At 46.7% G+C, this 26,470-nt stretch overlaps 4 protein-coding genes across 5 annotated transcripts in view; 1 reads left to right on the top strand and 3 right to left on the bottom strand.

Annotated features, from left to right (window-relative positions):
- Positions 1-102: 102 nt before the first annotated feature.
- On the bottom strand, positions 103-5,872 carry rgs7bpb (regulator of G protein signaling 7 binding protein b). Its single transcript, XM_030353316.1, has 6 exons — positions 5,481-5,872; positions 4,914-5,086; positions 4,513-4,643; positions 3,253-3,397; positions 2,868-2,938; positions 103-2,358 (listed from the first exon to the last, which is right to left on the bottom strand). The coding sequence occupies exons 1-6, from the start codon at positions 5,649-5,651 to the stop codon at positions 2,267-2,269; spliced, it is 783 nt and encodes a 260-aa protein (XP_030209176.1). The 5' UTR covers positions 5,652-5,872; the 3' UTR covers positions 103-2,266.
- Positions 5,873-6,631: 759 nt separating this feature from the next.
- On the bottom strand, positions 6,632-17,105 carry rnf180b (ring finger protein 180b). 2 transcript variants are annotated; one of them, XM_030354379.1, is made up of 8 exons: positions 16,991-17,105; positions 16,218-16,313; positions 15,286-15,381; positions 13,958-14,809; positions 13,106-13,243; positions 11,155-11,368; positions 10,470-10,595; positions 6,632-9,611 (listed from the first exon to the last, which is right to left on the bottom strand). In XM_030354379.1, the coding sequence occupies exons 2-8, from the start codon at positions 16,296-16,298 to the stop codon at positions 9,415-9,417; spliced, it is 1,704 nt and encodes a 567-aa protein (XP_030210239.1). In that variant the 5' UTR covers positions 16,299-16,313; positions 16,991-17,105; the 3' UTR covers positions 6,632-9,414. The 2 variants fall into 2 exon arrangements, with proteins under 2 accessions (XP_030210239.1, XP_030210240.1); XM_030354380.1 differs by having other exon boundaries at positions 16,897-17,005.
- A 1,065-nt stretch (positions 17,106-18,170) lies between these two features.
- Positions 18,171-19,970, top strand: htr1ab (5-hydroxytryptamine (serotonin) receptor 1A b). Its single transcript, XM_030354356.1, has one exon. It carries the CDS (start codon positions 18,322-18,324, stop codon positions 19,615-19,617), a length of 1,296 nt encoding a protein of 431 aa, XP_030210216.1. The 5' UTR covers positions 18,171-18,321; the 3' UTR covers positions 19,618-19,970.
- Positions 19,971-25,211: 5,241 nt separating this feature from the next.
- LOC115542783 (extensin) overlaps positions 25,212-26,470 on the bottom strand; it is a 2,696-nt gene continuing 1,437 nt past the window's right edge. Inside the window, exon 3 of the mRNA XM_030355202.1 lies at positions 25,212-26,470. This exon is cut by the window's right edge and continues 203 nt beyond it. Coding sequence (XP_030211062.1) covers positions 26,127-26,470 — 344 coding nt within the window. The 3' untranslated portion in view covers positions 25,212-26,126.

The following is a 26,470-nucleotide window of genomic DNA, read 5'->3' as shown; positions in this document are numbered from 1 at the left end:
TGCAGTAAAATGCTTACATAATGCATGCTAACGCTGTTCAACGTATGAAGACATGCACAGAGATTAACAGTGTAACAGTGTAACAAACACACACTTCTTACATTCTGTGAAAAAAAGGTTTTTTAATAAATAGTCATGTTATTTTAATACAATCTGAAGATAGAAGATGAGCCAAATGCTTATCGTGGTGGAATGCGCTAGGATATCAACAAACACAAATATGTTCACAGTGGTGGGGCTAGCTATATAATTCAAACAAATCTGCATCAAACTTAAAGCTAGAGTAGACTATTTAGGCCCTGTCCACACTAACCCGGGTAAATCTAAAAACGCATACATGTTTATCCGTTTAGCCCTTCCGTCCACACTATAACGGCGAATTCCGACACTGAAAACGATGCTTTTCAAAAATGATCACTGAGGTGGATACATTTGAAAACGCTGGGTTTGCGTTGTAGTGTGGTCAGGGTAGACGGAGGCTTACTGAAACAATGACATTTGGTTGCCATGACACTGCCATGACGCTGCCACAAGCTTGCGCTCGAGACCGAGACGCTCATCAAAAAAATGGCAGGTGAAATGGAAATGATGATTTCTCTTTACAATGTACTTTTGTATCTCCAGTTACAACTCCACATATTGTCTCAAACATATTTGTTAGTCCAACGCCGAAGGCGAGCGCTGTACTTGCTGTGCTTAAGCGATGGGAAAAAAAACGCAAAGACGCCAGTTCAAACCGTACTTGGAGCGGCGTTTAAAAAAACAACAACTTGCATTTCTACTTTTGGTTTGAGCCATGTTTTTGCTTGTAAGTGAAAATGATTAGCCAGTTGATCAACTTTAACTATCAGCTGATTGCACGCCTGTAATATAAACAGAGAGGCGTGGCGGGAGTCGCGTAACCATGACAACAACTGTTTATCAAAATCATTTCAGTGTGGAACGTGGATGCAAAACATTCCGAAAACGCTATGAAAACGATAGTGTGGACGGAGATCGTTTTCATGTGAAGGTGCGTTTTTATATTTAACCGGGTTACTGTGGACGGGGCCTTATTTTAGATATTTTTGTTACAATTCTTGAAAATATCTTTGGCTGTCGCAGGCCTAAAATACTCTTGTCCAATACTTTAGTCTGCTCTGTGCATGACCGGAGTCTTTCACAAGGCTAGGAGGAACTTTACTAAATTTAGCGAGCTAGTCATGTGTTTTGGGGGAGTGGCTTTCGAGGAAGGCCAGAAGGGAGGGGTGGGATTTTTCGGTTGGATGCTGTACTTTCAAAATAGCTTATAAATTGCCTACCCTAGCTTAAAAAGTATCATTATAATTGGATTTATGATCATGGTATAGATATCATTGTTGTTGTTGTTGTCATTATCATGGAAGCTTTATTCAAAAAACTAATAATTTAAAAGCCTTTGTGATGGAGAACGTGATGGAAGACTAAAGAGACAGAGCTGCAAATCTGAATCCATTTAGAATCATGTCGAAAAAGCCAACATTTAGACAAAGCCAGCAATAAACTCATTTGGCATAAGTATTGCACACATATATATATCCTATATAGAGGTTTCCATTAACCCTTTGTGCTGGCTGAGATAGGCTATAGACAGGTTCCATGCGCTGGCTTTGTTTCCTGCTTTTTATTTGAGACAATAGGCCCATGACAATTAGATCTTCATAAATTAAACAAAACAAAATGTATGAATCCAGGATAAATTAAGGGTTTTAATGCCTGACCAACCTGTTCCTGATCACACAAATACTCCATATTCAATACTTGAAATCCATGTGGGCCAACAACGCCCCCTTGCGGGAAAATATGGATTTTTCTGCAACAGTAATAAAACAAAACTAAATATGGCTCCTACATACACAATGTAAAATTTTCAATGATATTTCACTTATACAGAAATAGCAAGGTGTTGATTCTATGAGAGTTTTGCATGGTTATAGCATATAGGAGAATGTGTTATATATAATTCAACCGCAATGGGACCTACACTGACATGACAATATAACAGAAGTATGGCGAACACAGAAACATGGCAAATACTGCTGGACTAATACTGAAATAACATGAATGTACCAATGAATCAAGTAATATAATTGTGAAGACGTTTTGTGGCCATGTGAGTGCGAGTCAGGAAGATTTCTGGCCTAGAGGCTCCAATGAATGTAGGAATTAATAAATGAATGAACAGACAGAAAATAACACTGTGAAGACCTTCTTTGGGGCCGCAGGAGAGTGGATCCCAGGGTTCTAGCTAGCCAGACACCACGCAACAGAGGCCCGAGAAACGCCTCTTTCTCTGTGCCACCAGTGGATGTGGAGTCAAATTCAGCAGACTGCTGTCATCTGTGGGAGACAGAGGACACAATGGTGGGATAACCTAGCATTGACTTGACTTGTGATGTTTCTCACTGATATCGTAAGAATTCCTGTGAAAGCGGAGAAAAAAAAGGGTAACTCCCCACACAAATTTTCTGTTGTCGCTTAACCAAAATCCCCGCATGAAACAGTAATGCGGACGTTGTATGTGAATGGTCAGACATTCAAGTCAGCATTGATTCATCATAATTTATCGTAATTCCGATATTCCATCCCCATGGACACCCAACTTGCATTAACGGATGGGATATTCAGTGATCAAACCATAAGCTTTTTTTTTTTAATTCTAGATACCGGTAACTAATTAGCTATCGGCCAGCCGCAAAACATTAGCAGGTCTTTTGATATGCTACCCGCTTTAGATTCCTATAATGCTGTCTATGACCTCTAGATGTATGGTATGTGTATGTCATGTATATGTAGGTGTTCATCCTGCTGTACTCTTCATGATGAAGTCCTGAAAGTGGCTGGCATACCTTGGTTTTTCAGCGGTAATGGCATAGCATCCCTGAGTTTGCTGAGAAGATTTCGCATCTCACGCATGTCACTGAGTACATCAAAAGAATAAATACATTAATACCTAAAAAGTTGGCTGTAGATAAGTGAGGTTAAAACATAAAAAATGACATGACTTCAACATGTTGCTTGGAAAGTCAGATGTGAAGTATACGTAATTTGTTTAAGCACAATTTTTATATATATATATATATATATATATTTGTTCAAATACACCTATAAGTACAATATAAATGTTGAAAAAAAAATCCTGCCTTGATATATGTATTCATCAACATAGCATGAGTACAACCACTACAATGCTACGCCATGCTAATGCCCCAAACAAACAAAGTGTGTCCGTACCGCTCAATGTTGTCGATATCGGTGCCCACCAGCCACGGGTCCTGGTGGTTGAAGAGTGGTGAGGAGGAGGAGTCATCCAGAATGGGGACATCAGAGCTCTCATCCACTTTGAAATCCAATCTGGCCTCTGCATACATGTCCTTTCCTATGCAGGGCACATCAAAAGAAACACCTAATTCCCTAGTTGCAACCGCTAGGCTAGAACCTATAAACCAAAACGATGTAAAGCAGTGTGAGGCGTTGGGTCAGTGGTCTCAAGCGAGCGTTAAGTGAGGACTATCAGAACTAATGCCGGCTTTGTTGCTAGGTTGCTTCTGGTTGCAACTACAGTAAATGTGGCGGGCAGGCCGTCTGGACGAGTTCAGGAGACAATATGTCGCTCAACTTGAGCCACATTTAGCGTCGCTCGCTTTAAGGTGAAATCTCTCTGCCACCGTTTCAACCCTCACTCAGTCCCGTGTGACGCGTCAGCGAATGACGGACAACTTTTTACAACGCAACACGTCACAATCCCATTGAAGAATATCATGTTCTTCAACCACAGTGCTGCTCACACAGCACCATAGACCGTTGTTTGCCATTGACCGACGGTTGGAGGGTTAGAATGACCTTGGGTGTCGGGCGCCAGCATATCACCAAATCCCTCCACTCTCCGACGCACCAAAACACCCAAAATAACCGACTGACGTTCCCATGTGCGCTTTATTACAATCTTAATGTGCCTAGTTTCCGTGATGACTCCTCTACGGCCCCTGAGTATGTGTGTGTTTGTAGGATGAATATGCATGCATTGAATGTGTGTGTGTGTGTGTGTGTGTGTGTGTGTGTGTGTGTGTGTGTGTGTGTGTGTGTGTGTGTGTGTGTGTGTGTGTGTGTGTGTGTGTGTGTGTGTGCTGAATATGAATGCATCAAGTGTGTGCATGCTGAATATGCATGCATTGTGTGTGTGTGTGTGTGTGTGTGTGTGTGTGTGTGTGTGTGTGTGTGTGTGTGTGTGTGTGTGTGTGTGTGTGTGTGTGCTGAATATGCATGCATTGAGTGTGTGTAAGCTGAATATGCATGCATTGAGTGTGTGTGCGCGCGCGTGCGCGCGTGTGTGTGCGTGTGTAAGCTGAATATGCATGCATTGTGTGTGTGTGTGTAAGCTGAATATGCATGCATTGTGTGTGTGTGTGTGTGTGTGTGTGTGTGTGTGTGTGTGTGTGTGTGTGTGTGTGTGTGTGTGTGTGTGTGTGTGTGTGTGTGTGTGTGTGTGTGTACCTCTCCGGTGCAGCTTCAGGACCCCCAGCAGGCAGAAGGACTTCAGCATCTCCGTAACAAACATCTCCAGGCAACACTGGAGCTGGATGAAGAGCCTGCAGATCTCAGGCTGGATCTCCCCGTCCTCTGGCCTGCATAGCACCACCACCACCATCACCATCACCAACAAACCATCATAAAACCACCACCATCATCATCATCGGGTAGCGCGAGGGAGAAATAGATAGATCGATAGATCGATAGATAGATAGATGTGAGAGAGAGAGGTGAGATACACTCGCACACTTAGCAGCATCTTCAACGGTCAAACAAACCACTTTTCATACCCTGCGAAAAATTATTGCCCGTATGTGTAATGCTTTGGGTTTCAAGTCAACCATGAATTAATCTTCCATCCATACCCTGACCCAGACATGACAGCGAGGTCGTGGTGGGCGGCGCGCGCCATGGAGCACCCTTTGGTGCGCGTGTGGTGCATCTGGATCCGCAGGGACGGACAGTCGCTGGATATCTCCCCGACCGAGATGACCTGCTCCCGGTACAGCGCCACCAGCGTGTTGAACTCCTGCACCGTCTGATTAAAACAATAGCATGACCCCTCATGATATCCAATATCCACAGTCTACCATCTGGAGCGGTGGCCGATGGTTGGAACGGGATATGTTGTTGTTGTTGTGGTTGTAGCACCATTAATCGTGACTAAGTTATACATTGCAGGCACCGTCAAAGGCTAAATCTGTTTGAACAGATTAGACATTTTCGATCAATGGATATTGGACCATAACAATTTGCACGTATGCTATTGCGTAGCATAGCTATACCAGATCGTATCCCGCGATTGTTTTGCTGGTCGATCACGTCGGCTGCAACATTGGATAGCTACGCAAACGATCTAAAAATAAATAAATAATCGTGCATCAAAATAATAGCCGAAACAGTTGCAGCCCGTTTTCTGTCACCAAGCTCACCATCCGGCTGTCCTCCACCGCCCCCGGAGCACCAGGAGCTTCTAGCGGAGCCTCGTCGCTCTCTCCCCCGTCCAGTTCGCACAGCGACGGCTTGCCGCTCTGCAAAATGTTCGCTGCCGCCGCTGCAGATCTGGGGCGTTTTTGACGCCCATACGGTGCAGAAGAACACATGCATACAACGCACGCACACTTCTGAACTCAATCCGCCGTAAATAGCGTGAACCGTTTTGCTTTCAGTTGTTATTATAACGGAATTGAATGAGCAGCAGCAGCAGCAGAAGAAGAAGCGAGCGTATAGAGACGGCCGAAGACGACTTTGGGACGGGCTCCCGCAGCAGCCCGATCTGCATCTCCTTCTCTCTGCCGCGAAGAGTCACCTTCACCTCCTCTGAAGGCCGGGGGGGGGGGGGGGGGGGGGGGGGGGGGGGGGGAAGAGAGAGAGAGAGAGAGAGAGAGAGAGAGAGAGAGAGAGAGAGAGAGAGAGAGAGAGAGAGAGAGAGAGAGAGAGAGAGAGAGAGAGAGAGAGAGAGAGAGAGAGAGAGAGAGTCATATTTTGACAGTTCATTAACCATTTGGAAGAATCAGTGGTCAAAAATAGATCTAAATATAGCAGAGGCCAGACCCGTTTTAGGAGCCGTGTTCCTAAAAAGGGTGTGAAAAATGTATGCTATGGTTGCGGTAGCCCTATTCAATTCTTCAAGATAATTAGATCTCACCGTTTGCTCTATATGTAATTCAAATGATACAATTTCGTATAAAACCAGCACAACCATTAATAAAATATGTGGTTGTATGATCTTTTTAGGGGGTTACAGGACTTGGATAAGCAGCCGCATGTAAAATTGCAATAGCTTATTAGTGTCAGACAGTTGGTATAGTTGAAGGATTGTTTGTTAGTATTAGAAATTATATAGTCCAACACCAGAATAAACAATGTCTAGGCCTATAACCTTTTTCTTATCGATAAACTCATATTATAATGCCCGTTGACATATGCATACAGGTATAACTACTGTAAACATGAATGTTTTGTTGACAGATTTTTTTTTAAGAAATATTCTACGAATATTCTTGAGTATAGTTATCATTTAATTACAATGCATTTAACATTTTGTGTTTGCAAGAAAGTCTTCCCTTCATGAGACAAAAAAGACAGTAGAAACTGTTTATTTCAACAATCCAAAACCAAATGCAAGTCACGTGATTTGCTGTGAAGTGGTGATGAAAATAACAAGATAAAGAACCTAACTCCACACATCTATACTCTACTCAACTGTCCTTTATCCAGACAGAGAAGCTTAACCATAGCATTATTTTTAAGAAGATGATTGACTAAAATGTTTTGTCAATAATGTGCAATTTTGACTTTATTGTACGAAAAAAAACAGTGTGCCCCTGTATTTGCACTACCACTATGAACATGACATGAAGTAAAGCTACGTTGCTAATGCTAATGAGCCTCTTATTAATCGTAGGCCTATAATGCAAAAAGTGCCAACAGCTGAGGACAGGTAAGGCATGGGCTGGTACGGTAATATATTTTAAGATATGGTAAGGTGAGGTAACCAGATAAAGAGTTAAGGGTAAAGCAAGGTAGGGTATTGTCAGGTACAGTACGGTGCCATAAGGTAAGGTAGGGCATGGCGGTAAATTGGCAGATGGTTTGGATACATCACTGGATTACTTTTAGAATATTCCTCGATATTCTCGACAAAAGTTCCGCCCCTCTGAAGTGGGCGTGTCCAAAAATGTAAAGGAGGCCCACCCCTCCCATCTCTGGCAGTTGATATCACTCAAAAAAGGAGGCCTGGGATTGGCAATGTCTTGAACCAAGAACTCAAAGGCATGAAGGATTCAGTGTTGTGATTTATACGTTCTCCACACCCGCTCTGTGACGGGCCGTCCACCTGGGTCTTCTGCACCCCCTAGGTTATTCTGGACCACCCATTATGGGGCCAGGAATATCAAAAACATTTGCAATGTAGAACCAAAACCAAAAAGAGTAGAACAAATTAGCAGGCATATTCCTGTTCTTCAAAGGAAAAATCCATGAAGATAGAGGAAAACACTTCCATATTGATGTTCCATTGGTGATGTGTAGAGGGCGTGGCATGGCTGCAGAAGGCACAATGGAAATTCATACGGGAGCAGGTCCACTTGCTGTAGCATCAACCATAATCATCAGGTATTCCATTAAGCACCATTCAGAACAACAACTGCAACAACTCTGGGGTTCTGTCTCACCGTCGATAAGTCACCCTCTAGTGTACACTTTGTGTAATGACACCACGGGGCGTCGGTAGCGCAGATGTACACATTGAAGAAAATTCTACGACATTGTTGGATTGCATGTGCGCGAAATATAAGGACAAACCACGCACAAGCATTTTGACACCCTTAAGGTGCTACACCGACATCTATATAGAATGTGGTCAGAAATTGGCAAACACCAAATCAACAGTTTTTGCCCACAAAAAACAGCCCCTTGAGAACCCCAGAAAATCCACTTTTTGCAATATCCCTACGGAGACAAAACCCTTATTTAGCAGAAAGATGCACTTCATTCTAAACCGAGTATTAGCCTTATACATCAAGACCGCAACACCTTGGCTTTGAGTCTCACGAGAGAGAGATGGGTGGCAGACGTCCTTCTGGGTAATGTAGGAAGTAATCCATATAGGGATGGGCAGTGACACATTGCAAAAAAACAATAAGACATAATCCATAGAGAACAAAACCTGACATGACCTGCCCATCAGTGTAGTGTGTTTCACAATCTCTCTAGATTGTTAATCTAAAGTCTGATTTGTGAGACCAGGTGTTAAAGAGCACTAGAAAAAGTGCTCTTGCCAGTCGGATTCTTCTCTTACTCTTAGAAAGTCCTGCTTTAAAGCTTCTGATGGTTAGATTCAAGGGTTCAAGAGTTCAAGAGCGAGAGCAGAACAGAGCATAAGAGAGAAATATTTGAAACTGAACACTCCTTCTCACTCCCATCTCTGCCCCCAACCTACATTTCTCAGCCATTAATAAGTGTTTCATTCAAAGACCTGTGATTGAGAGGCAAGACATATTCTCCAAATCAATATGGAAGAGATGTCATAAAAAAGCCAGGAGTAGTCTGAAATCTGAATTCTCTCAATTAATGTTGAGATTCTCAGAGCATTCGACTCACTAATAGCTGAGGGATGGCTATGGTATTTCTAACTAATACTAGCTCTTAAATCTTACCTGCAGTCGATTTAAGTGACCACTGATGCAACCAAACATGCAGACATGCAAGCGATTTCTGACCTGACCACTGACTTACACATTTGGGTCCTCGCCTGGTTCGTATCAATCCATGTCCATGACACAATGCAGAGACAAGACCTTCGCAAAGGTGATTCACACCTTCCCGTCGCATTGACATGTACACACTGGGGCAGTATAGAGTCTGCCAACCTCTAATGTACATGAACTAACCAACTTTGTCCTCCAATGTCCGTTCCCAGCTCATCCGTCAGCGCGTTTCTTTTTAGAGAAGTGCAATGCGTCGCTAAGCTACGGGAGGATGCACAACTGTTCAGAATAAAAAGGGGCGGGTCCAAGTCTATGAGTCTTCCGGTGGCTCTTTGGCCAACGTGCCGGCAAAGAAGTATAACCCTTCCGCTACAAAGGGGACCGATCGGTTCCCTGCTAATATTTGAGCATCAGCACAGCCCACCACTCTAATCCCCCCCCCCCCCGCGGGTTCCAGCAAAGGATTTCAAAAGCTTCAAAAGTGATTGAAGCCCAAAGTGAAAAGGCAGGTGCTCAAAACATCTAAAACAACAACACCAGATCGACGAGGCAACAGTGCCTGACCCCCACAACCTCTAAAACAGAGACAGAGAAAGAGGGAAAGAAAGTCCACCGGTCCGATTGGAACCGCCGGGTCACCAGGGGGGCGAGTTCTTCAGGAGAAGAAGAAGTAGAGCAGGAAGCAGAGCAGCAGGAAGGCCAGGATCCAGTTAACCGAGTGGATGTAGATGATGACCAGGTCCACGTCGAAGAGCCAGCCGCGCATGTCCGCCAGGTCCAGGGCGTCCAGCGTGAAGCCCGCAGGGCCTAGGGGCCATCGCCGGCCGGGCTCTGCCGGCTGCCTCTGGTAGCCTAAAGCCGCAACGGACATGTAGGAGAAACTTAGCAAAGCAGGGACTTTCAAAATAAAAGCGGGTTTACTGAATGTTTTCAGCATTTAATTTTTTTTTTTGTGAAATAAATTGTGAGAAGATCTGTATCTGGTTGACTGCACCCCGTTCTCTGTATGAGACCATTTTGATTTTAGATCGCTCCCGACGGTTAGGGAATCCATCCTGCCGGTCATGGTGAGAGACGTGGGGATGATGGGGGCATTTATGGGGTTGTTTATTGTCTAAATCTTACTTTCTTATTCCTTCTTCTTTTGCTGATCTCAAATGTTACCTACAGTAGCTTTAAATTATAGCATGAAACTTCTCCCTTAGGCAGCCTGGCATTTCCTAATTAATAAAAAAAATTATTGTCTTGTCAGTCTTCTTTTCTCAGTACATTGTAAACTTTCCGTCTCTGCAAGATGAACAGATTGTGTGAGGAGAAGGTAAAGAAAGGGCAATACCATGAACTAGCTCATAAAACGAGCGATACACTCAGTAATTCCAGGGCGTAAACATACACGTGTGAGAGGGTGGTAATGCTTTTCCTTCACGCTCCCTTCTCCTCCATATCAGCCTGGACCGTCTCTCCCCAGATAAACCCTTCAGCCTGGAGTTTGCTCCATCATGGAAGCCCGTGGGCAGATGAAGAGATATGTGTACGTGTACGTGTGTACGTGTGTGTACGTGTACGTGTGTGTGTGTGTGTGTGTGTGTGTGTGTGTGTGTGTGTGTGTGTGTGTGTGTGTGTGTGTGTGTGTGTGTGTGTGTGTGTGTGTGTGTGTGTGTGTGTGTGTGTGTGTGTGTGTGTGTGTGTGTCTCTCACTGAACTGCTCACCCCAGAAGATGTGGAAGCGCTTGGGTCCGCTGGGCAGTGGCCACCTTGAGCAAGGCGCTCTCTGGAAATTGTTCTTGCGGGCGTTGAATACCTTGGGGAAGAAGCTCTCCGTGGTCTCGTTGAGCTCTGGGGACAGGTGTTCGATTTTAGTTTGGTGTTACAGTTTGGATTTGATTCATTGTGGAAGTATATTTTTTAGACTTCTTCTACATGCGTTATATTATTTATATAAATCAAATCAAATAAATAAACCAACCTGAGTAGTAGGAATTTTAACACGATGACAGATGACGTCAACAAGTTGTTCACTTGTGGACTATTTGATCGTGATAATAAAATAAATCACCATGAGATACAAATAAAGAAATGTTGATTTTTTTGGAGATTTCAGTATATTCTTACTTAAAGACATAAAGTAAATTTAGATTTGATAACAATAACTGTGTTGTGCTTGGTATATGACACCTACCTCACCTGTCTCACAACTTATTCGAAATGACATTCAACAACATAAATAAAGAAAACCCCACAGGTAACCCCAATCCGACAGGTCCTGTGCCCCCCCTCTCTCTGGGGGGGGCACGTGCCCCGTGCCCCACAGAGAGAGGGGGGGGCACGGACCCTCTGGACCAGTCTGCGCAGCCCAACAGCACCTGAGGTCACATGACCAGGACGGGGGCCTCACCTTTCTGGAAGAGCGTGTGTGAGATGAGGGTGCGGCACAGGGGGCAGGGGGTGTGGCCGGGCCGGCTGCGGGCCAGTGTGCGCAGGCAGGGCTCGCAGAAGACGTGTCCGCAGGGGTGGCAGCTGTAGGGGCAGTAGTAGAGGTCCAGGCACACGGCGCACGTGAAGCCCTCGCGGTCCTCCTCCTCGCTGTCCGTCAGCAGGCCGCCCAGACTCTGGAGAAACAAACACACACGCACACACACACACACACACATCAGCACGCACGCACACGCACACGCGCATCGGCACGCGCACACATCAGCATGCACGCACACGCAAACACATGAGAATGCACGGGCAGATGAGCGCGCGCGCACACACACACACACACACACACACACACACACACACACACACACACACACACACACACACACACACACACACACACACACACACACACACACACACACACACACACACCCCAAATCATTAAAATACACACGCTCACATTGTGTGTAGACACACATCTTTCTGTTTTAATATTTGAATTGATTCAGTATTTGTTTGAGTTTGATTTCAAGGTCTTGATTAACTTGACTAGGGGTTCCAAGGCACATCAACATATTCGGATGGAGGAAGTGAAACCAGCAGAGAAAGTGGTGCAGATAAGGACTAGAAAAATGTGTTCAAACATCTATTTGCCGTAGGTAATTAAGGGACTAATCTAGCGTTAATACTGCTACTATTTTAGTCAGGGATGTTCCCAGTTCAGTTGCTTTGTGTCTAGTTATTTACGGGTCTAAAACCTCTATAACCTGTTTACATACCACAGTGTCTTTAGAAAGTGAGGTATCTATGTCACACCCAGAGTTGCGTCTGATGAGCGTTCGGTCAAGTGTTAAGGCTGAAAAACACAGCTGTTATACTGAACCAAAGACTCCTTGATTGGCTCCATCGCAACAAAATATTTGACCAATCAACAAGCTTCCAGTTGCTTTGCTTTTGAAGTAGTATCCACTTTAATGGTTTTAATCGTCTACTGGGGGTATTGGGAGGTAATTTTAAATCGTTGAATGCACACACTCTAACGCCTCGTTTCCACATACGTATGTTTTTCGTATCCGTGCTTCCGTAAATTCAACTCCAAGCGCTTGGCCAAAAACTGCCTTGTCCAGCAGGATGCCCTGCGTCTCTGCCATCTCTGGCGATTGCGCCAATACAGATACGCGATGGCAAGCACTCTCACTCGTGTTGGTGTTATATTTAACTATTTAACAAAAATAAAAATGAGCGCTAAAATTATTGAGGGAAATCACAGCAGTAGACTATAATTATATAATTAGGGGTATCCATAGCCATAAATTAGGCCTATACAAATAATACAATCAATATACAATCTTAAAATCAGACTGTATTTTATATTAAACTCATAAAAGCGAATGATCAAACAGATATCTGACAGTTATTTATGTAAAACATATGATATATAAACTGATCAAATAGGCTATAACCATTTCATATCAAAATGATGAAGTATAGAGGAAACGAAAATAAAAAACACTCACATTTGTCTTTTTATTCTCTCTTCTCTTTATATATTTTACGGAGGGGAGGAGTCTCGGAGGAAAAACTGACATTACGGAGAATCACATAGGAATGAATGGACTTTCGGTCGGCGACGGTTGGATCGCATACGAGAATGTACGTATGTGGAAACGAGGCGTAAGTCGCTTTGGGCAAAAGCGTCTGCCTAATAAATGTGATTGAATGTGAAGTACCTCTTTAGCTAAATCAATAAGTTTAACCACTCATTGACGACGGATCATGTCATTCTTTTATCTATCATTGTAAATCGGTTTTTTTCCAGAATATAATCCCAGGGTCCACCTGCAGTGGGCTGTTGCTCTTGTGTACTGCAGGTGGGGCCCCAGGTTGGGGGGGGAGGGCTGGAGGTGGGGTCTCCTCACCTGCTCCTGCTCCAGCAGGCTGTGGATCCAGCGCTCCCTCCTCCTCTGCTTCCTGCGGTTGCTCTTCAGACGGTTCTTCTCCCGCTTGCTCAGCCGGCTCAGGGCGGCCGACACGGCCGACGGCGCCGGCTGGGGCGCCTGATGACACACACGCACGCACACACACACACACACACACACACACACACACACACACACACACACACACACACACACACACACACACACACACACACACACACACACACACACACACACACACACACACACACACACACACACACACACACACACTTTGCTTAATTAGAGGAACAAAAAATATGTGACGTTCCAAGTGTCAACATTTGCGAGTTGGTTGAAGTCTTTCTCGCGTGGATTTCTAAAGATTCCTTATTATTTATAACTGTTGAATTGTTTCCTAATGAATAAGCAAGCAACAATTCGGAAGTCGTTAAATCCTGCCCACTATGCGGCCCCAGTGGTTACACTGGTTTGAACATCTGGAACAGTTAGCGCAGAGATTCCAGATGTTTGCCCTAACTTCTGAAGCATTGACAGATCGGGATACAAGTGTGGACCGCTGGAGCGGTTGCTCGACTCGGGGGTTCGAACCCCAATGTCTGCAGTCTGACGTGCACCTTCAATCACCATGGATTGAACACACATCGCCTGAAAGACCTCAAAGGTGTAGGGCAGTGGAGGAGGTGTCCTACTACGCCCACACACACACACACACACACACACACACACACACACACACACACACACACACACACACACACACACACACACACACACACACACACACACACACAGAGACAGAACAATCTTCATCGTTAGTGTGTCCTTTACCGGCATCGGGGTGGCCAGCTCCCCGATGCTGTCCGTGATGGTCCTGCCCCTCAGGAACATGGGGGAGTCCGGGGGCTCCTCCGTGGGGGCCGACACCACCACACCGGGGACCTCGGGGCCGGACGGCGGGGGCGGCGGGGGCGCCGGGCCGGACGGGGGTCCCCCGGTGGCGGGGAGGGGGGGTCGTTGAGCGGCCACCTGATGAGGCGTCGCTGTGGGACGAGGCAACCGATCCGTCTCCGTCCACGCTGCAGCCAGCCTCTCTGGGGGGCCGGGTGGGAAGAGAGCGGAGGAGGAGGAGGAGGAGGAGGAGGGGGAGGAGGAGGAGGGGGAGGAGGAGGAGGAGGGGGAAGAGGAGGAGCCACCGGGAGGGGCGTCGGCACCTGGCGTCTGAAGCCGGCGTCCGGCTCTGTGCGGGACGCAGCATTTGGAGGTGGCGTGGCGTAGCGTCGGTCCGGCCTCGCCATCGGACGGCCTCAGGGAGGAGGAGGAGGAAGAGGAGGAGGAGGAGGAGGCCTGAGCGTACGTGGGAGTGGCCTGTGTCACAGAGGCGACGCAGGACATGACGTCGCGGCCCGGCGGCGGCGGGCCGGCCGGGGAGTCCCTGGTGGGAGCGCTGGCGGGTTCTGCGCCCCCGCTGGGGTCCGTGCCCGGGTCCTCGGGGGCGGGACGGGCTCCTCTGGGGGGGGGGCCCTGCTGGAGGGGCAGGGCCGGGTGGCGGTCCACGCGGCTCTTGCTGAGGTGCACCGTGATGTTCTGGCCGCAGGGACAGCGGCTGTGGTTGATGAAATTGAAGCCACCCAGGCGGGCGCTGCAGTTCCCACAATGCAGTTTTCCGACGGTCCACTGGGCCTTTCGACAGAGGGAACGTTTGAATAACAACAATTCATTTACTATTGATGAACTAGAAAATGAACCACTCGTGAATATAACCACTAGAATAAAAAATGAATGCAATGCGCTAATGTTTTTATTATGTACTGTATGTATTATATTTATAAATATACATAAATATTTGGCCTGTTAAGCCCTTTGAGACTATAATGGTGAATAATGAATAATAATGAATTGAATTGAATAAATGAATGAATATGCATAATAGATACATACATAAAACGACCAGGTAAAGTCATATGTCACTACCCCCAACCCATATCTAGCTGCTTTTTTCGCAAACAGTTTTGTGCAACACTAACATTTGTAGTTGCTTCGATATTGCTTGTAAGCCTCGATTAGTGTCAGCCTTACTTACGAGTAATTTTAGATCAGGTGCGCAGACCAAAGCAGACATGTCTACAGAAGTAACGCCGTTGTTATAGACTCGTTACCTGGTGTATGGCAGCCAGCATCCCGTTAGGCAGAGCGTCCACGTTGACGTGCCATACGCTGCACTGAGCCACCGATCGCTCTCCTGTGGACTGCATCTGTTTAAGAAGAAGAAGTGACGATGAACCTTATATCCAGAGGAACATGTGGCCTTTCCTAGACCTCTCTTCCGGGGAGCCAGGAATTGCCCCATCTGTTTATTGCAGACACAGACACACAGATACAGATACAGATACAGATACAGAGACACACACACACACACACACACACACACACACACACACACACACACACACACACACACACACACACACACACACACACACACACACACACACACAAACACACACGTGGTTGTTATCGTCGATGTTGCTACAGCTGACGACCCTTGACCCCCTTCTGCAATCTGTGGCCGCTCACCAAAGCCCCGGGGGTGAGCAGCAAGATAGAAGCTAGATGATGTGTTTGGAACATGTGGATAAGGAAAGGTGACCGGGAGTTCAGGTGATAGGAGTCGTCTGGAGTGGCAGCCTACTTACCTTTTCACCTCAGACACACACACACACACACACACACAAGTAAACACACACACATGACTGCACTGCACGTCTATACACAAATGCATGCACAGATATACAAAAACGGATGTGCGTCACACACACACAGATTTTTTCTATTGACTAATGTCGGCAAAGCATATTTAAGTGAAAAGATATGAGAGGATAAAAGAGAGGGAGAGAGTAAGAGAGAGAGAGGGGTAAGAGAGACAGAGAATGCACAAGTGTGAGCCATGGTGTGGTAATCCCCTGCCTTTTGTTAATGGAACAAACAGCAGCCACTGCAAACCTGCTGCTGACATAACAATCCTAGACTGAAGTTAGTGTACACACACAGACACACAGACGTATCAAATGCCAACCACAATTACACCCACCAAATTCAAGCACGTCGAGTCGATATAGTTCTTACGACACCTCCTGCAACGGAGCATCGTAAATCCTCTGGAGCTGTCCATGGAGCCGTCTTGTATCTAGTCCATTAACAAGAACAACAACATATACACACACACCATGAGAAATATTTCCACGGGCTTCCAGTATGGGGGGTGGAGACACCAAACCGCACGTCATAGGTTACATTGTTCCAACAAGTACTGGTTTGGCTTCCTGCCTTCCGTGTGTTTTGTTGTGGTGTAATACGATCCTTCTGTTTTGCTGCTATAATACAGTAATTATAGTTATTGGGGTGAATTAATCCCCTGTCAATGTCTTGCTACACCCAGCATGCAACGTGCAGTGCGTTGCGTGGACTGTCACGCACGGCCCCGTGCATGTCAGTCACGTACTGCACTGCACGGTGCATCACGTCGACCATGCAGGAGGCTTCAGACTTCCAGGTTGGGGTGGCTGCTGGAGAACCATAATAAGGCACAACGCAGTACTACTAACAACCTATAACAACAAGGTGTCCACCCAACGTGTCCAACCATACACATTGGGAAAGCGTACGATAACAACGAGACTCTCGACAGCCAAAAAATGAATGCCCAACTTTAACAACAACACGTCGAAGCCACGCTATTGTTGGAGTGGCGTTATAAACACCAGACTCACGCTGCAGGACGAGGAGCGTGGAAGGCGCTGCACGGCGGACGACCTCTCGTACGGTTATAGCATGGGCCTGAATTCGTTTTAAAATCGTACTTACCGGTGCCTCTTATTTTGTGCTCAGGGAATATACGATTAAAACAAAAAACATGTAGAAGTTGTTGAGCCCCCACTGTGGCGACTGACGTCACGCTACGCTACGTCATTGGACTACGGTAGCCCGCCGTGGTCAAAATGTTCGCTTGCTTTTTTGTTTGTTATGATTGTTTTAAACGCTGTTACAAAGGTTGTATGGGGGGGGAAAGAGTTTTACAACAGGGACGAGTGAAGTGAATGATGATAAGGTTAAACACAGGAGTATAGAGTTACATTCGGAAGCTTTGGTTAGGATGTGAGGGATTTGAATATACGTGCGAACTACCGTGTCTGTGTTTGCATTGAATTCCGTGGGTGGAAGTGCGTGCGTACTGTATATGTGTGTAATTGGAGATGAGCGAATGTGTTTTCTTTCTGCATGTCGCTACTAAATAACGCCTGCTGCAGGATCCAATAAAACTTCCAGTCTACCCAACATATCTAAATAAAGACCTTACAAACCCAACATAACCATTAGGAAAAGTAATACAATACGATGATTGAGAAAGTTTCATTCAACATAGGTTTGTAGATTGGATGCGTCTTTTGAGTTTTACTTCATATTCATACTCAAAATTGCGACACTGCTCCCAAACCAAAACCGTAGGAGAGGCATGAAAACACAGAATCCTACAGTTGTTTTTTATACCAGAATTGACCGCAACAGCGCTACCCACCGTCCACCGCCAGGGGGCAGCAGCCCACCTCGGGGGCGCCATGCCCTGGCCATGGTCCTGAAACACGGACGGCGCTCCTCGTTCCCGCAGCTTTCAAAAACAGGAGTTGGGTTTTCTTTCTTAATAACAGCGCACAAGGAACACACAGAGAGAAAGCCACACACTGAAGAGTTTTTCTTACCCACTTTAAAACTCTGGCCGGAACTATTTAAAGAAACACTCTCCACTAAAACAGCATGATATCCCAAAAAAACAAAAGACGATAAAAAGAAACAAAAACAATCAAACAAGGACCATCAAACAAGTTTTTTCGCGGTTCACCAGTAAACCTCATATGCACTGAGCGCAATGGTGGTTATCATCGGTACAAAGCCCCACATCCAAACATCCTCAGCTCTCCGTGACGTACGACCAGCTCTGGTATAAATACACTGCGACGTCCGCGGACGGTAGCCAAGCGCGCAGAGTCCACGTCGCGCGCCCCACTCCACCATGCGCTCCTCCCCGCACGGGGTGCTCGGCCCATTCACCTGCTTCCTGCAAAGTAGCAGCAGTACACGTTGCACTACTTTTTAATTCACTTTTAATATTGAATGCGCTGTGCTGCGCTAGAGCAGCCATGGATGGAACCAACAACACGACCGACTTCTGGTCCCAGCTGCTGGACAGCCCCCCAAACAACACAAATACCCACAACTCCACCGGGGTGGAGGATGAGGAAGAGGAGGTCAAGCTGAGCTACCAGATCGTCACCTCGTTCCTCCTGGCAACGCTCATCCTGTGCGCCATCTTCGGGAACGCGTGCGTGGTGGCGGCCATCGCCTTGGAGCGCTCCCTGCAGAACGTGGCCAATTACCTCATTGGCTCCCTGGCCGTCACGGACCTCATGGTGTCCGTGCTGGTGCTGCCCATGGCGGCGCTGTACCAGGTGCTGAACCGCTGGACCCTGGGCCAGATCCCGTGCGACATCTTCATCTCGCTGGACGTGCTGTGCTGCACCTCGTCCATCCTGCACCTGTGCGCCATTGCGCTGGACCGCTACTGGGCCATCACGGAGCCCATCGAGTACATGAACAAGAGGACACCGCGCAGAGCCGCCGTGCTGATAGGGGTCACCTGGCTAGTGGGCTTCTTCATCTCCATCCCCGCGATGTTGATCATGCGCTCGCAGCCCGGCAGCGTGGCGGAGGACCGCGCCAACCCCAAGCAGTGCCGCATCCGGCAGGACCCCTGGTACACCATCTACTCCACGTTCGGCGCCTTCTATATCCCGCTGGTGCTTATGCTCGTGCTGTACGGGCGCATCTTCAAAGCCGCACGCTTCCGGATCCGGAGAACCGTGCGCAAGTCGGAGAAGAAGAAAGTGGCGGATTCGTGTTTGGCGCGATCTCCGGCTCTGTTCCACAAGAAAATCGGTAGCGGTGGTGGTGGCGACGCGGGGGGCAGCAAAAGTTGGAAGCGCAGCGTGGAGCCCAAGCCGCTGTCGAGCAGCGCAAACGGCGCGGTGAAGCACGCGGAGGACGGCGAGTCGCTGGAGATCATCGAGGTGCACAGCAGCTCCAAGCACAGCCTGCCGCTGCCCAACGCGCCCAACTGCGCGCCGCTCTTCGAGAACCGACACGAGAAAGCGACCGAGGCGAAGCGCAAGATCGCGATGGCGCGCGAGCGGAAAACGGTGAAGACGCTGGGCATCATCATGGGGACGTTCATCCTGTGCTGGCTCCCATTCTTCATCGTGGCGCTGGTCATGCCCTTCTGCCTGGGGTCGTGCTACATGCCGCGGTGGCTGGAGGCCGTGATCAACTGGTCGGGGTACTCCAACTCCCTGCTCAACCCCATCATCTACGCCTACTTTAATAAAGACTTCCAGAGCGCCTTCAAGAAGATATTGAACTGTCACTACTGCAAGCAGTGAGGACACAGACACAGTAGTGTAATGTGATGGATTTTCCTCTCGGTTTACATGTTGTTTTATTTATTCTTTGCAGTGTATTGATAGTGTACATTTATAAAGTGGCAGCCCTAGATTGTTATGAAGAGCCATGATTGTAGGGAAGGTTGTTTGCATGGTTCTGTACTTATTGTTGAACTCTGTCATAAGCGAAGCTGTCCGCTCTGCACAGTGTTTACTGGAATCGAGATCCATGTTCCTCATGATTAGTAAACCAGATTTTTCCTGACGTTATTATGTGCTTTTGCAGTTTGATTATGTGCGTGTCAGGGCTTAAATTGCGATTATTGTATTTAGGTCAATCTCTTTAAAACATAAAAAAGACCACATATATTTTTTTATAAAAATGTAATTTGTATTTTTTGTGTGGTGTGAGTTTGTGTGTGTGTGTGTGTGTGTGTGTGTGTGTGTGTGTGTGTGTGTGTGTGTGTGTGTGTGTGTGTGTGTGTGTGTGTGTCTGTGTGTGTGTGTGTGTGTGTGTGTGTGTGTGTGTGTGTGTGTGTGTGTGTGTGTGTGTGTGTGTGTGTGTGTGTGTGTGTGTGTGTTTGTGTGGGTGGGTGTGTTTGTCAGTGTGTTTGTGTTTGTGAGAGAGGGAGTATGTGTGTGTGTGAATATTTACCAAATAAAACATCCCTAAAGAAAAGTGAATAAGCCTCCAATTGAGCTTTGGCGATGCTGCATGGTGTTGCACCTATGATTTATGTTTAAAGATTAAGATTACTTATTAAACATTATCATTACTCAAAAATGATATGAACAGGGCTAGAATTAGTTTAAGAACTCTCAAATTTGAAAGTTTACTTTAGCATAGCATTATCTTAAACACACAAACACACACAAACACAAAAACACACACAAACAAACACACGCATGCACACACACGCGCGCACACACACGCACACGCACACACGCACCCACACACATGCACACACAAACACATAAACACACACACACACACCAATACACACACACACACCCATGCACACACACACCAGCACACACACAAATGCGCGCACACACACACACACACACACACACACACACACACACACACACACACACACACACACACACACACACCAATCTAACACCTTCCTTCAAAAGGGGGACATGGCAGAGTCCTCGGGGGGTCTTGAAGCATTTCCGTCGCCCGCCTTTGCCCCTCTCGGCAAAGCCAGGGCACGGCCGGCCTATGAATGGAGGCGGCTGCAGATGGACGCCGGTCGTCATAGTGACACGGGGATACAACTCCTGAGGGTAATTATCTGATCAAAGACCCTCTGCAGCAGGCAGAGAGAAGCAGACCGAGTGGCCATCGCCACGACGATAGACTTCTACCTCTACCAAACTGTCTTCCTGTCAGGACTCACAGCACCACATCGTGGGTTAGTTCAATGTCATTGGATATGACCTTTTAGTGGCAATATGTAGGCCTACACTTAGATCAAATAAAACAGCTGGACTCTGATGTGGAAATGTTGGTAATGAAGTGGCATGAATGCTTACTTATACTTGTGTTGTTGTACACTACACAAACTACTTACCTCGGTCGGTTTGTGTAACTAGGAACTCTTTAGGAAAAAAGACTAAATATTCACAAGTAGCTCGTAGCGATTTGCATTTGTTACAAAAAAGGTGCCGTGTTGCATTTGAATTAGCGGGGATTGAGAAAAATTAGCATGATTACACGTTGTTTAACATAATTTCCCGATCTGTAATAATGCTTCATATCTTAAGGCCCTCGATTGAACAGCAGTTGTTTCTTTTTGGGTGGTGAGACTATGGAGATGATCGTGGATAATCGGGTGCCTCTTGGCTCTGAGGTTGCGGTGGGTTTGCGTGTGTGTGTATCAGTAAACACATATGGGTGGGTGCATGATGCTACACGGTTCAGTCCCGTCTGCTTAAAGCCCCATGGCGCTGGGACTGTCAAAGGCATTAGTCTGTCTGTCTGGTATCCTCTCGCAGAAAAAGCCCTGTGTTGGGGAAACTTCTGGACTCAAAACAGGAGGTCACCAGGAAAGCGTATTTATTGACTTAGAGCTTCTTCTCAAGGGTGCAGTGAAGCATTATTAAGGTGTGTGTGTGTGTGTGTGTGTGTGTGTGTGTGTGTGTGTGTGTGTGTGTGTGTGTGTGTGTGTGTGTGTGTGTGTGTGTGTGTGTGTGTGTGTGTGTGTGTGTGTGTGTGTGTGTGTCTGTGTGTGTGTGTGTGTGTGTGTGTGTGTGTGTGTGTGTGTGTTTTCTTGTGTGGTGTGTGTGTGTGTGTGTGTGTGTGTGTGTGTGTGTGTGTGTGTGTGTGTGTGTGTGTGTGTGTGTGTGTGTGTGTGTGTGTGTGTGTGTGTGTGTGTAGAACCTTGGGGGGAGGGTTGGGGGGAGCAAATCCCAGACTTTGTTCATGTTGTCAGATGTCGTCACAAGTGATTTTGACTACACTTTCACTAGTCAATGTAAATCTTAGTCTAGAGAGCCATCACACGATTTTCTTCCTTCTGTTGAACTGCCATATTGCGCTTGGCATACAATGTAAACTTAATAACACTACTGCCATGTGAGCAATAATGAGGTAGAAATGCTTGGAGAAAATTATTTGGCTTCCCAGGAGTGGAACACTGAGCCTGAACGTGCAGTTCGATCCACTGTCGACACAAATTTCATTTGTATGAATAGATAGTTACACGGTCATTTAATGTACTCAAAGAGGATAATAATTTTCACTGACATACGTTTGAACATACATGGATACACAACATACGGTTTAATAACGGTAACACAACACAAGAGACAATAAAAACACATTGTTTCTTCCCTTTAGGGACGGATGGCTCTAACACCCAGTATTCTATGTTTTATTTCATGTACCAGTAGATAGGATTTTTTTAACCCTTTTTATGGGATTGAAAAACAACACTTGTTTTTCACTCTCTTGCTCTTTCTCTCCCCCTCTATCTCTTTCTATTGTTTATAGCCTCATTCTCTCTCTTTCTTTTGCTCTATCACTCTCTCTATGCCCCCCCTCTCCCTGCCCACCGACCCTCTCTCACTCTCTCTCTCTCCCCGACCTCTCTCCCTCCCCCTCTCTCTCACTCACTCTCTCCTCTCTCTCTCTCTCTCTCTCTCTCTCTCTCTCTCTCTCTCTCCTCTCTCTCTCTCTCTCTCTCTCTCTCTCTCTCTCTCTCTCTCTCTCTCTCTCTCTCTCTCTCTCTCTCTCTTTATTGTTCATCGCCTCTCTCTCTCTCTCTCTCTATCTCTCTCCCTCCTCCTCTCTCTCACTCACTCTCTCCTCTCTCTCTCTCTCTCTCTCTGTCTCTCTCTCTCTCTCTCTCTCTCTCTCTCTCTCTCTCTCTCTCTCTCTCTCTCTCTCTCTCTCTCTCTCTCTCTTTATTGTTCATCGCCTCTCTCTCTCTCTCTCTCTCTCTCTCTCTTTATTGTTCATCGCCTCACTCTCTCTCTCCCCTCTCCCTCCACTCTCTCTCTCTCTCTCTCTCTCTCTCTCTCTCTCTCTCTCTCTCTCTCTCTCTCTCTCTCTCTCTCTCTCTCTCTCTCTCTCCCTCTCTCTCTCTCCCTCTCTCTCTCTCTCTCTCTCTCTCTCTCTCTCTCTCTCTCTCTCTCTCTCTCTCTCTCTCTCTCTCTCTCTTTATTGTTCATCGCCTCTCTCTCTCTCTCTCTCTCTCTCTCTCTCTCTCTCTCTCTCTCTCTCTCTCTCTCTCTCTCTCTCTCTCTCTCTCTCTCTCTCTCTCTCTCTCTCTTTATTGTTCATCGCCTCTCTCTCTCTCTCTCTCTCTCTCTCTCTCTCTCTCTCTCTCTCTCTCTCTCTCTCTCTCTCTCTCTCTCTCTCTCTCTCTCTCTCTCTCTCTCTCTCTCTCTCTCTCTCTCTCTCTCTTTATTGTTCCCCCAGTGAGTACCCCTGCAGGTGGTCAGAGTTGGTATTTTGACTCGTCTTTCCACAGGTAGCCACCCAAGCGAGACATCAAACAGCCGCCGGTCTCTCCCTCGGTGGCGCTGCTGTTTGATACCCTGAGCAGGTGCTACAGGGCGCACCCTTCTCCCCTCCGTAAGCCTCCCTCAGCGTCACCACCCAGGGGCGACGACGGGAGATGAGAGATTGCGTGGTTGGACACGGAACGGACAACAGTCAAATTGTTGATACCAGGGCATTAAAGACATAGAGAGACAGACAGAGAGACAGAGGGGATTCTGAAGGTCTTGAAGCTGGACTGCCTCAGGCGGTGTCCCTGTTTAAATACTTCAAGTGTTTACGAGCATTTAAAGTGGAATTGTAGCTTTATTTAAACTTTATATAAACTGGAGGTTCAACAGGCACATCTGGTTAAGTAAAGGAAAAAAAAAAAAAATATATAGATAGATGGATGGATGAATTGGTGGTTGGATGGATGGTAGATGGTTGGGTAGATGATAGATTAATGGATAAGTGGATGGATAGATGGATGATTGGATAGATAGATGGATGATTGGATGGATAAATGCAAGCAGGTGGTCCAGCACCGGTCTTGTGTGTTTTGCTGGGTTATAAAAGGCTTCATTTTAAAGCCTCCTTTTTATTTTATTATATATTTCAAGCACCCAGTTTTTCATAGTATGTAAAAAATGCCACCAGGAGAACAATGCTCTATACAACGTCAATATTTTGTGTGTGTGTGTGTGTGTCTGTGTGTGCATATGTGTGTGTGTCTGTGTGTGCATATGTGTGTGTGTGTGTGTGTGTGTGTGTGTGTGTGTGTGTGTGTGTGTGTGTGTGTGTGTGTGTGTGTGTGTGTGTGTGTGTGTGTGTGTGTGTGTGTGTGTGTGTGTGTGCGTGTGTATGGAGGGTTAGTATTGCATATAAATGTAAGCAACCATGCACCGCTCAAATTACATCCAACGGGTCTTTAATGTAAATGATACACCTGCATGTTGTCCTTTCACACCATTCTGCCGTCAGACACCGGATGATGTGTTGCCAGCGCTCCTCCACCTCACATACAGGTGTCAACACCACAAAGATAATAGCTCTTTCACCACCAAGACATCTTTTTTTTCAACCAAAAGTTATATTTACTTTATGTGCTCTATTTATTTGTTCATTTCGATGTTTTTATGCTTTATTATAGAGTGAGATAGAGAGGAAGGTAGGGGAGATAGAGGGGATGACATGCAGCAAATGACCACGGGCGGGTTTAAACCCGGGTCACTGTTGTCAGAACTGAGCCTACATGGTACGCTCTCACCCCAGTATTGTGCTATATTTACCTGGAAATATTGACTTGATTTACATGTATAATACTTACTGTGTGGTTGTTTAGACCGGGAATGAGTGAGGTGTTTAGTGGCTCAGGCCAGTTTATTGACCAATTAGATAAATAAAGTGCCCTCTTAAAAGGTCTAATTGCGTTTCATCTTTCTGTTTCATCTGTCTACACGGATAGCCTTGGTCGCGTTCAACATGTGGATTAAATTAGCAAGCTTTTAGCGTGTAACGATAGGCAAGCCGGGTAGCAGGGGTTTGCTTTTCATATGAGCCCTGCAGAAGCACGCAATAATTACTAGCAAGACAAACGTAATTATTGAAAATGTATCTTTAGTAAAGGGGGTCGAGATAAAAGTTGCTAAGTAAAATAAATTGACCCTATACCTGTTGCCGTGCAAACTCGATGACAGAGGTCCAGAAACATGCAAATCCGACACACAGGCATTTTAAGGCAAAGCGTGAGGCTCCACAGAGAAATATCTCAAGTTATTACGGATGGAACTTTGGGGGTGATAGCAACTATTTTTTTATTTTATAAGTGTCTTTTCTTTCCAGCAGAGTGGCCCATTATGCCATTATGATGAGTCTTCATTGACAGACAGACAGACAGACAGATAGTGAGAATGAGCGTGAGAGAGAGAGAGAGAGAGAGAGAGAGAGAGAGAGAGAGAGAGAGAGAGAGAGAGAGAGAGAGAGAGAGGAAGAGAGAGTGTCTCTCTTTCTCTAATAGCGTTGAAAGCCATTAATGTCTATCATCAGAATCTGGTTCTTCATCAAGTACAATGAATGGATCTTGGCACAATGTTCCCCTAATGGACTCCAAATCCAATCCAGCACATTCAGAGAGAGTAACAAACACAAAAGGACTTATTTCCCGTCTGGTACAGCCCCTGGAGATGAACAGTGGTCAACAACAACGAGCAGAGTCACCAATCAGAAGACAGAAATGTATCCTTCCACCATGCCTCACGGTCAGCTCAATTCCCTATTTCATCAAACAAAATGGTAAACATGGAACACTGTTGTCAATCACTGATTATCGATCAACCGAGGACATTCTTTGAAGTTGACGTTTAAACCAGACATAGTGTCACACAGTCTCCCACCGGCGATCGGCACTACTGGCCAGGGGTTCTCCTGGGTTTGGAAGCAGTATGGCCCTCCTGGTCAAACAGAGCCAGTCCCCCGGCTCTCAGAGGGGCCCATCGGCCCGAGTGTCCTGGGGCCCTCAGAGGGACGAGTGCTCGAACAGGATGACCTGCGTGTGGCCGGAGAGGCTGGAGAGCCGGGCGGGCCTGAAGGCCCCGATGCGGGCGTACACCTCGGCCACGTCGGAGCCCGCGCCCCAGGACGAGTGGGGGCTGGGCGGGGTGGCGTGGCGTGCGGGCGGGGTCAGATACGGAGGCGTGGAGGAGTGAGGCCGAGGGGCCTCGGGGGAAGGCCGAGGGCGGAGGATGAGAGGAGGAGGGGGTGTAGGAGGAGTACGGAGGACGACCGGCGGTGGGGGCAAGGGGAGAAGGGGTAGAGGAGGAGGAGGAGAAGGAGGAGGAGGAGGAGGAGGAGGAGGAGGAG

The sequence above is a fragment of the Gadus morhua genome, chromosome 4, assembly GCF_902167405.1.
Source record: "Gadus morhua chromosome 4, gadMor3.0, whole genome shotgun sequence".
NCBI classification, from domain to species: Eukaryota; Metazoa; Chordata; class Actinopteri; order Gadiformes; family Gadidae; genus Gadus; species Gadus morhua.
The sequence above is the reverse complement of the archived record's forward strand: the minus strand, read 5'-3'. Positions and strand labels throughout refer to the sequence as shown.